This window comes from Oncorhynchus mykiss, chromosome 25, assembly GCF_057628025.1.
Source record: "Oncorhynchus mykiss isolate SJ-2025 chromosome 25, ASM5762802v1, whole genome shotgun sequence".
Taxonomy (NCBI): domain Eukaryota; kingdom Metazoa; phylum Chordata; class Actinopteri; order Salmoniformes; family Salmonidae; genus Oncorhynchus; species Oncorhynchus mykiss.
In genome coordinates this window covers 79,568,298-79,579,138 of record NC_143046.1, presented here as the reverse complement: position 1 = coordinate 79,579,138, position 10,841 = coordinate 79,568,298, and the positions used below count along the sequence as shown (strand labels likewise).

At 41.2% G+C, this 10,841-nt stretch overlaps 1 protein-coding gene across 1 annotated transcript; it reads left to right on the top strand.

Moving 5' to 3' along the window:
• The first annotated feature begins 6,438 nt into the window (after window positions 1-6,438).
• Window positions 6,439-8,846, top strand: LOC110505811 (homeobox protein goosecoid). The gene is made up of 3 exons (XM_021585265.3): window positions 6,439-6,958; window positions 7,496-7,755; window positions 8,098-8,846. Exons 1-3 carry the CDS (start codon window positions 6,643-6,645, stop codon window positions 8,245-8,247), a joined length of 726 nt encoding a protein of 241 aa, XP_021440940.3. The 5' UTR covers window positions 6,439-6,642; the 3' UTR covers window positions 8,248-8,846.
• Window positions 8,847-10,841: the final 1,995 nt, after the last annotated feature.

The following is a 10,841-nucleotide window of genomic DNA, read 5'->3' as shown; positions in this document are numbered from 1 at the left end:
CGCCCAGGGAGCTTTTGATCTCCTCAAGAATCGTTTTACATCCGCTCCTATCCTTGTTACACCTGACGTCTCTAGACAGTTCGTTGTCGAGGTTGACGCGTCAGAGGTGGGCGTGGGAGCCATTCTTTCTCAGCGCTCCCTCTCTGACGACAAGGTCCACCCATGCGCGTATTTTTCTCATCGCCTGTCGCCGTCGGAACGTAACTATGATGTGGGTAACCGCGAACTGCTCGCCATCCGGTTAGCCCTAGTCGAATGGCGACAGTGGTTGGAGGGGGCGACCGTTCCTTTTGTCGTTTGGACTGACCATAGGAACCTTGAGTACATCCGTTCTGCCAAACGACTTAATGCGCGTCAGGCGCGTTGGGCGCTGTTTTTCGCTCGTTTCGAGTTCGTGATTTCTTATCGTCCGGGCTCTAAGAACACCAAGCCTGATGCTTTGTCTCGTCTCTTCAGTTCTTCAGTAGCCTCCACTGACCCCGAGGGGATTCTCCCTGAGGGGCGTGTTGTCGGGTTGACTGTCTGGGGAATTGAGAGGCAGGTAAAACAAGCGCTCACTCACACTCCGTCGCCGCGCGCTTGTCCTAGGAACCTTCTTTTCGTTCCCGTTCCTACTCGTCTGGCCGTTCTTCAGTGGGCTCACTCTGCCAAGTTAGCCGGCCACCCTGGCGTTCGGGGTACGCTTGCTTCCATTCGCCAGCGTTTTTGGTGGCCCACCCGGGAGCATGACACGCGTCGTTTCGTGGCTGCTTGTTCGGTCTGCGCGCAGACTAAGTCCGGTAACTCTCCTCCTGCCGGCCGTCTCAGGCCGCTTCCTATTCCTTCTCGACCGTGGTCTCACATCGCCTTAGATTTTGTCACCGGACTGCCTTCGTCAGCGGGGAAGACTGTTATTCTTACGGTTGTCGATAGGTTCTCTAAGGCGGCTCATTTCATTCCCCTTGCTAAGCTTCCTTCTGCTAAAGAGACGGCACAAATCATCATCGAGAATGTTTTCAGAATTCATGGCCTTCCGTCAGACGTCGTTTCGGACAGAGGTCCGCAATTCACGTCTCAATTTTGGAGGGAGTTTTGCCGTTTGATTGGGGCTTCCGTCAGTCTCTCTTCCGGCTTTCACCCCCAGTCTAACGGTCAAGCAGAACGGGCCAATCAGACTATTGGTCGCATCTTACGCAGTCTTTCTTTTCGTAACCCTGCGTCTTGGTCAGAACAGCTCCCCTGGGCAGAATACGCCCACAACTCGCTTCCTTCGTCTGCGACCGGGCTATCTCCTTTTCAGAGTAGCCTCGGGTACCAGCCTCCGCTGTTCTCATCTCAGTTCGCCGAGTCCAGCGTCCCCTCCGCTCAGGCTTTTGTCCAACGTTGCGAGCGCACCTGGAAGAGGGTCAGGTCTGCACTTTGCCGTTATAGGACGCAGACTGTGAGGGCTGCTAATAAGCGTAGAACTAAGAGTCCTAGATATTGTCGCGGTCAGAGAGTTTGGCTCTCCACTCAGAACCTTCCTCTTAAGACGGCTTCTCGCAAGTTGACCCCGCGGTTCATTGGTCCGTTCCGTATTTCTCGGGTCATTAATCCTGTTGCAGTTCGACTTCTTCTTCCGCGATACCTTCGTCGCGTCCACCCGGTCTTCCATGTCTCCTGCATCAAGCCCGTCCTTCGCGCCCCCGCTCGTCTTCCCCCCCCCCCCCATCCTTGTCGAGGGCGCACCCATCTACAGGGTCCGTAGAATTTTGGACATGCGTCCTCGGGGCCGTGGTCACCAGTACCTCGTGGATTGGGAGGGGTACGGTCCTGAGGAGAGGAGTTGGGTTCCCTCTCGGGACGTGCTGGACGGTGCGCTGATCGAGGATTTCCTCCGTTGCCGCCAGGTTTCCTCCTCGAGTGCGCCAGGAGGCGCTCGGTGAGTGGGGGGGTACTGTCATGTACTGTCATGTTGTGTCTTGTCTCTGTCCTTTCCCTTCACCCTGTCTCCCTCTGCTGGTCGTTGTTAGGTTACCTTTCCACCCCCTCTTTCCCCCAGCTGTGCCTTGTCTCCTCCTAACCACCTCGTCACCCCTTTTCCCACCTGTTCCCTTTTTCCCTCTGATTAGTCCCCTATATCTCTCTCTGTTTTTGTTCCTGTCCTTGTCGGATTCTTGTTTGTTGTGTTTCATGCCTGAACCAGACTGTCGTCATGTTTTGCTGTAACCTTGTCTTGTCCTGTCGGAATCTGCCGGTCCGTCTGAGCCTACCTATGTTTGGTAATTAAAGAAGCTCTGTTTAAGTTAATTCGCTTTTGGGTCCTCATTCACGCACCGTAACAAATACATAATGTACTTACTTATTAAATGTTAAGCTGCTTGGCAATCGGAAAAAATAACAATCCTACAGTCAATGGAAGCATCCTTGTCAACTGTGTTGCATTTTATCTACGGTTAGATTTTATCTACGGATAGATTATTTATTTGACGATGAATTCTTACCTCGGAATGACTCTACGAAGCTGAGTCCCAAGCATTTCGATTCACCTTTTGTACCTGCTGTAAACTGTGTTCATGACGAATAAATGTGATTTGACACACACACACACACACACACACACACACACACACACACACACACCACAAATGATTATCTGATTATCAGAGCCAATGTTGATGCAAAAGGGGCATCTGTGCCGCAGTACAATGTGCTCTGCCTGTTTAAATCTTAATTCAGAGCTACAGGGTTTGTATTGTCAAGGGGTATTGGTAGGCCCATTCAGGTGCCTCTCAATCACTTGATGCCTAAGTGAATTGTGTTTTCCACTGTGTATTTCAGGATTGCTTTCACAGTACATATGCCTATAGCGGTTGGTGTAATATGTAGAATACATCTTTTTTCACGTATCTCTCTTTTTTTAAGATGGCTGTCCCTATGCAGTGACATGTCATCCAGCCACTATAGTGACACTGACATGTGCTGTTAAAAGGCTCTTAATACATGATTCATACTCAAATGCTAAGAGCCTCGCTTTTCTCTGTCTTTTATTTATCCTAGCTTGAATGTGGTTGTATTACAAAGTCCCTTTTTGATTTGCTGTTTTTAAACAGGTTTTAGAGATCAGGCCCATGATATATAAAGATGCCGGCAAGAGGGACACCCATTGTGGGTGTATGTCTCCGGGCACCATTTACCGCCGTGTCTGACGCTATCTATTCAGTAAGTAAGTGGTGCCTTCATACGTCTTTCGAGGCTTTTAATTTCAAATGACCGTTTCGTTTTAGCAATCATTTTTACTCCCTCTTTTCACTGCCCCTTGGAAGTTGAAATGTAAGAAAAAGAGAGAAAATAATAATGGCATATCACTTTTTTTTCTTGCTTTGAATTACATTGTGACTGCAGAGCAGAGCCATTAAATAACGCATAAAAAGGATGAATGTTTACATATCAAAAGGCTACAGGACAATTTCTGTCAAAATTATACATGAAGTTAAGCAAAATTCAAGAGCACATTATCATATTATCATTATTACACATGATCTTTTTTGGTATTTATTTCAATCAAAATACGTTACATTTGAAACCATTAGCATATAATGGCTACAATACACAATATACTTAATAAATGTAAAGCCGTTTAACAATCGGGGGAAAAAAAAGTCCTACAGTCAATGGAACCATCTTTGTCAATGATGGTACGTCTTATTTGCTCATGCAAGTGATTTATTCGACGATAGAGACAACACACAATTCTTACCTCGGAATGATTCTCGGAAGCCGAGTCCCACGATCTATCGACAAAAATAAGATAATTTAGGAGGGAGAAATTAACATCCGTTTCTCTTAAACGTTGACGTCAAAATAATGACTGTTTATAAGTTATTGGTTTTGCATTCTTAATTTTGCCCCTATATGGAAAATATATATATTTTTTTGTTTTGTTTTTCAGAACTTTTCTATGTCAATTTTTTTATGGAACAAGGTTAGACTAAGCTATGTGATCAATCAAATATCAATCAAATATGTTGTTGTATTGGAATCGCCTATTGAATGTTTAGGCTAGAAAACGTAATAAACATAACATTCTGTTAACTTAGAATGAAATATGAACACGGTTTTATTGAATTAGGCTATATGATACCTAAAAGCATTATGCACATGAATTAATACTTGTTTGCACTTTTTAAGACTGTACCTTTTTCAACACAAATCAACCTTAAACATAAGTTGTGCATTAACATATTGTCAAAATGTGTTCAATATCATTACTGTATAATTGCAGAGTTGTTTATCAATTAATTTGATCTAAGAAAATCGAAATGTATTCCCTGTGGCCGTATTTTACCAGAAATGTAAATTGTTCATGTTTATGTTTTTATAATGTAGGCAATTGTTTTGTTTGTGTAGGTCTATTGTACAAATCGAATCAATATGCTTATTTATTACTACAACTTTTCTATGAAGTCCATCAAATCTATTAAATAAACACTTGATGAAATATGGATTTTATATCATGTTTCATTTAACCCAAATGATTTGATCATTTTCTACATAGGCGTAATTGTGTACAATGTTCATCAATATATATATTCTAGGTAAATCGTTTGCACAATACTTAAGTCTATCAGTGATAGTTGGAATGCAATCAACACGCTCCTGACTGTAAAATCCATAACGCCTGAGTTGATTTACCAAGGTGGGTAACCCAGGGTCGAGGCTACACCACGTTCCCTCCTCCTCACTTCGTTCTCACTAAATTGAAAATGCGCTCTGAAGTAACATTCGCCTCATTTCACACCCGCGCATTTCATTTGATTAGCCGTGTAATTGTAATACGTTTTCAATTCAGTTCAATTTCAGGGCTTTACTGGCATGGGAAACGTATGTTCACACTGCCAAATCAAGTAAAACAAACAAACGTGAAATAAACAATAAAAAATGTGCAGTAAACATTGCTGTTCCAAAAGTTCCAAAATAATAAAGACATATCAAATGTCATATTATGTGTATATATACAGTGTTGTAATGATGTGCAAATAGTTAAAGTTCTCTAACTCGGAGAATAGAAGCGATAATGACCGTTATCTTATCATAGCGATAATAATATGTTCACTGAATGAGTAGTTAGCGGAGGTGTTTAAAGTTAATGATTTCCTACCCACGAGATAGCTCCGTTGATGTGGTAAACAGCGATAATCTCCTCTCGAACCCTCCTCTGGTGAGCTATGTAACGGTCGTGTCAGACCGACTGTTTCCCAATTATTATGCGGCAACAAAGACAGAGATCCGGATCCTCATAAGCAATGGAATATATTTGATTAAATGTTATAGGCCTATATTTTGATATTCTTAGAAGGAGAGTGCAAAGGGAAGGAGAGGGGAGAGTGGGGCCTTTCCCATAATGGTTATTTGTGGTGTGTATTTTGGGATCTGGTGATAGAACATTTGGATTGTTTATGGACACCCATTGTGCATGTATGGTCTGTAAATAAAATTAAGATTATTAGAGACACATACACACACAGTTTCACAAATAAATTGATGTAGTCCTATAGCCTAGACAGAAGTTACATGTATTAGTTTCACAAATTGATGTTTATTTATTATTTATTTATGTATTTATTATTTATTTAAACTCTATATAACTTGGCAAGTCAGTTAAGAACCAATTCTTCTTCACAATGACGGCCTACCAAAAGGCAAAAGGCTTCCATCCGGGACGGAGGCTGGGATTAAAAATTTAACATAAAATATAAATATAGGACAAAACACATATCACGACAAGAGAGACAACACTACATAAAGAGAGACCTAAGACAACATAGCAAGGCAGCAACACATGGCAACACAGCATGGTAGCAACACAACATGACAACAACATGGTAGCAGCACAAAACATGGTACTAACATTATTGGGCACAGACAACAGCACAAAGGGCAAGAAGGTAGACACAACAATACATCACACAAAGAAGCCACAACTGTCAGTGAGTGTCCATGATTGAGTCTTTGAATGAAGAGATTGAGAAAAAACTGTCCAGTTTGAGTGTTTGTTGCAGCTCGTGCCAGTAGCTATCTGCAGCGAACTGAAAACAGGTAGTCCTATAGTTACATTTATTAGTACAGATATATTTTACAGGAAGCAGCACCTGATTTTTCAGTAATAGGTTCACAGGAAATGTGTCTACGAATATAATTTTGCTGACAATTAAATTAAACTGATTAGCCTACATTGTACAATTAGCCCTCATGGCTGACATTGCACTGAATTGTGTGGTTTGTTTCAAACGTCTGCAAACAGTACGGATTAATTTAATTTAATTCCCAATACACAGATCTGTGCCTTTCACATCATTGTGCGCTAACCCTAAAACCAGCCTCTCTCTGCTCTTGGCTTGTCATCCGCTTCACCAGCACAGGCTCAACTGGTCGGTGACGTCAGCTGAGTATATAACGGGGCTGGAGTTCAAGAGGACCACGAAAACAAGTTAGTGAAGCTTTGGTCTCAATGCACCCACCGGCCACCGGAGTTGGTCCAACAAGAGAAAAACACGCCAACGTCAACAAACTCGATGTTATGACGCAGATTTAGGAACTTTCCGCTGACTGTTTCCTGACCGAAACGAATTTAGGATTTTTAAAAGCAACGAGGTTTTTTATCATCCTTTCCACGTATCGGTGATGCCCGCTGGTATGTTTAGCATCGACAGTATCCTGGCCGGGAGACCTACTTGCAAGGACTCAGTGCTCCTCCATCGGAATGCCCCGGTGGTGTTCTCGAACCTCACGGATTCCATCTACACCGCTGCCGATTATAATGGACTCTACTCGCACACTACTGGATCTTCTCCATCGGCCATCGAGGCGGTGAACGGGACTAGAATAGGATATAATAACTATTATTATGGACAAATGCATGTGCAGGGCCCCAGTGGCCCTGCTTGCTGCAGCGCTATCCCAGCCCTCGGCTCGCAACAGTGCCCGTGTATTCCAACCGGTAGGTTGCCCTTTCCCACTTCTATCTGTAGCCAAAAGTAAACGTTTAAACTCTGCATGTTCCTTGGGCACTGGACAATGTAACGATGCCTGTAATAACAAGCAAAAGTTAAAACATTGTTAGGTTATAGAGGATGATAGATACAGGTCTTGGTTGGTGTTTTAACTTGTGAATGCGCCCATTGTGCAACATTACACATGCAGTAATTTTGGTGGCACCTTTACCCTATTTAAGAAGTCTATCCATGGTATAGGCCTATTCTAATTCAGTTTTACTTTTACGCATTAACTAGAATACATTTTATGTTAAACTTTGTGTAGACATTTGCATGGGATGATGCGTGGTCTATATTATACATGCGTAAAGGTGTTGTTTTTGCTGTCTAAATAGCTTGATTTGTGCTGCGTTGTTTTTTGTTCTCATTGTTTTTCATTTGTGATGTCTTTATAGGGCTATTGGGTGTGTTGCGAAATTAATTATTAATTGAGGACAAACAAATGTTTCTAATGAATCTAGTATGTTTATTGATCCATGCAGGTTATGACCGCACGGGCTCGGTGCTCATCTCTCCCATCCCGCACCAGATGATGTCCTATATGAACGTGGGCACCTTGTCTCGGACGGAGCTCCAGCTCCTGAACCAGCTCCACTGCCGACGCAAGAGGAGGCACCGGACTATCTTCACCGACGAGCAGCTCGAGGCCCTGGAAAATCTATTTCAGGAGACCAAGTACCCTGACGTTGGCACACGGGAACAGCTCGCGCGAAGAGTGCACCTACGGGAAGAGAAGGTCGAGGTGAGTGTATGCACGGACCTGTGTTGCTGGCTGTCTACCTCCCTATACACACATTAGGCTGCGTTGATTTTCAGAAAATATGTGAAGGATCTCTCCATACCACGAAAATAAAGGTATCAATACCTTCAACTTCAGTTGAAAGGCCAAATATTCGATCCAAGCGTTACGCACATAATAATAGCAAACGTTTACGTCTTTATAGTGCCAACATTGTTTTGATGCTCCCTGCTGTTTCATTACAATATGTTCTATTCAGCTCAAACGACTTTAGAATTACTCTACAACACGGTATAACAAATATGTCATACAAAGTAAACAATTGCATCTTTTATTTTCACATAGGTGTGGTTCAAAAACAGACGAGCGAAATGGAGAAGACAGAAAAGGTCGTCCTCGGAAGAGTCTGAAAACTCGCAGAAATGGAACAAATCGATGAAAACACCCGCAGAGAAAACCGAGGAAAACAAAAGTGACGTGGATTCGGACAGCTGATAGGTAGAATATTAACACAAAACAATAGAACGGTTGCATAGGTTGCATAGTGTATGGGTGGATGCGCAAATAGGCTACATACTCGATTGGGACTTCTTGTACATAGTGTAAATGTGATGTGGACTGAAGTAATGAAATATTTTGCCATGATGTTGCACAGTTGTATAGTAGATATTACTTTTATTATTGCAATGGGGTAAGCTATTTATATTTAATTTAAAGTTGTTGTTATGCATAACGTCCCGAAGATGTGGTGAGCAAGGAGCCTTGATCCGTTTTCTGGCGTGTGTTAATACTTCGCGAGCTGACATGACATCTCATATTTGAGTGGTGTATTCATCATCACGATTTACCGCAAATAATATTTTGAAACTACATCAATGGGGAGAATATATTTCATAGAGTTAAACAGAAATCACACTTAATATGAAACAGCGTTTTGTCACCTTTATAAGATAAAAGGACAAGGCTATATTTGTCAACTCATAACCATACAGACGTGTTTGGGGATTTGACTAAATTGATTTGTCAATATGTTGCAATGAATGATAATTACAGAAACAATGAATATACATTAAATCATATCTGAATCCTCTCTATTTCCTTTGTCACCTTTCACATTTGTTCATCTATTTCTAATCATATGATCTATGCTTATGAATTGGAAATTAATAGGCCTAGATTGACAGTAGGCTAAAAGTGTGTTGTTTTCCAGATGCAAGACATTTGAAAAAATGCAAAATACACAATTTTTCTTGGAAATAGCGCTTGAATCGCATGTGGATAAATTCAGGAAAAGGGTCCTAAATGATAAAGTTGATATGAAGCTTCTACTCTTCTTATAACGTTTTCTTGAACGCATCAGGTAGGCTATCAAACACAAGAGTGGTAATACAGATTAAATGATTTCCGATTCATGCGCATATATGAAGCCTCTGATGTGGCAAAATAGACAGTGACAATAGTCTATATATGATTTACTGTCGAGATTGTTTTGCCACCTTCAATTATTAAAAGGAAACAAAAATGGTTATCAAAATGACAATTATTTCGTTTAGAATTGGCAAAGCTCAGCCAATCACTTAAAAACATTCAAAACAAACGTCATTTCAAAAAGATTCATTATGATACGTATTTTATGTGCCTAATTCCTGGTTAGCCTAATAGCCTATACACTAATTTAAAACTCTTTGGACAAATCAACGATTGCCTTTATAGCCTAATGATAATGGGCTTATATGTTACTGTTTATTATCTATCCTGTTGCCTAGTCACTTTATCCTTACCTATATGTACATATATACCTCAATTAGCCTACCTTGTAGCCTGCACATCGACTCCGTACTGATACCCGGTGTATATATCCAAGTCATCGTTACTCATTGTGTATTTTATCCCTCGCGTTATTTTTTTATTTATTATTTCGCTTTTTCTCTCTCTGCATTGTTGACAAGGGCCCGTAAGCGGTTCACTGTTAATATATACCTGTTGTTTACGAAGAATGTGAACAAAATACAATTTGATTTGATTATTGTTGTTATGCAAATCATTCATAGTTCAGCAAGCAACTCAACACAATTGTCTTTCACAGCTGTAGGTTATTAAGGCGATTAAATAACACAATTGTATCCACAATTAATCCCCAAAACTACCAATGGCTAAGAGTTTCAGACAACATATTGTACAAATGATGGGTCAATCGCTCAAGTCATATTTTCTCACACGGAATAAGGGAGATAGATCTATTGCAATACAGAACCGTTGAAATACACGGCCGATGTGAAGCTCAATATATAATATGGTATACTAGTTCAAATTCAGTGGCAAACCATAGGACCTAGGCCATCAGAACGATCAAATATCTTCAAATACAATAGGTTACATCAAACTCAAAAATCAAGAAAATAACAGAAAACATAGCATCACCGAATGCGCCCGGCGACATTATATCTTCTGTTGTCAGACCATTCGTAGTGAAGGAGGAGCAATGTTTTTTGCTGACATTATTAATTAATCAAACAGGCCTGGCCGCGCATCCGGCTGCCGCGCACAGAGAGACAGAACCGGCATGGACACAACATGTGACACACAACATAAAATAATGTGACTAGCAAAACAAAAAAAAACTGCTTTTCACAGAACCTATGGTAGCGTAACACCACCATTACAATATCACCAATTGCGACAGCAAGTGTGTCACATCCAAGACCCACATCCATACCTGTGCACTCCATGGCACTGAAGGTTTCATCAATAGACACCGCTGATAGACAGGCGACAGAAGTCACACAACATCAAATAATGTTAAAGAATAAGCAGCCCATTCACTCCAGTAGGCCCCATGAAAACGTAACAATACAAAATAACAATTTCATTTCCAAAATTAAATGAACAAACCATCTATTATTTAACATTGCAAACATATTTTATCACACTCATCACACTAAGCCAGTGATCTAAAGTTTAAATGCAACAATGTTTATTGTCAATGATCACAGTTATTATTTTAAAAGACATAGCTAACAACAAGCAAGCTGCAAAAAAAAAGAAAATCGAACAGTGCTACTCACCAGATGAATATAACTAAATTTGAA

Bases quoted from the DNA above. Each gene is read 5' to 3' on its own strand.
- LOC110505811 (XM_021585265.3), top strand. From the start codon at position 6,643: ATGCCCGCTGGTATGTTTAGCATCGACAGTATCCTGGCCGGGAGACCT. The intron at 6,959-7,495 runs GTAGGTTGCCCT...TGATCCATGCAG, and splicing joins GTGCCCGTGTATTCCAACCG to GTTATGACCGCACGGGCTCG. The intron at 7,756-8,097 runs GTGAGTGTATGC...ATTTTCACATAG, and splicing joins TACGGGAAGAGAAGGTCGAG to GTGTGGTTCAAAAACAGACG.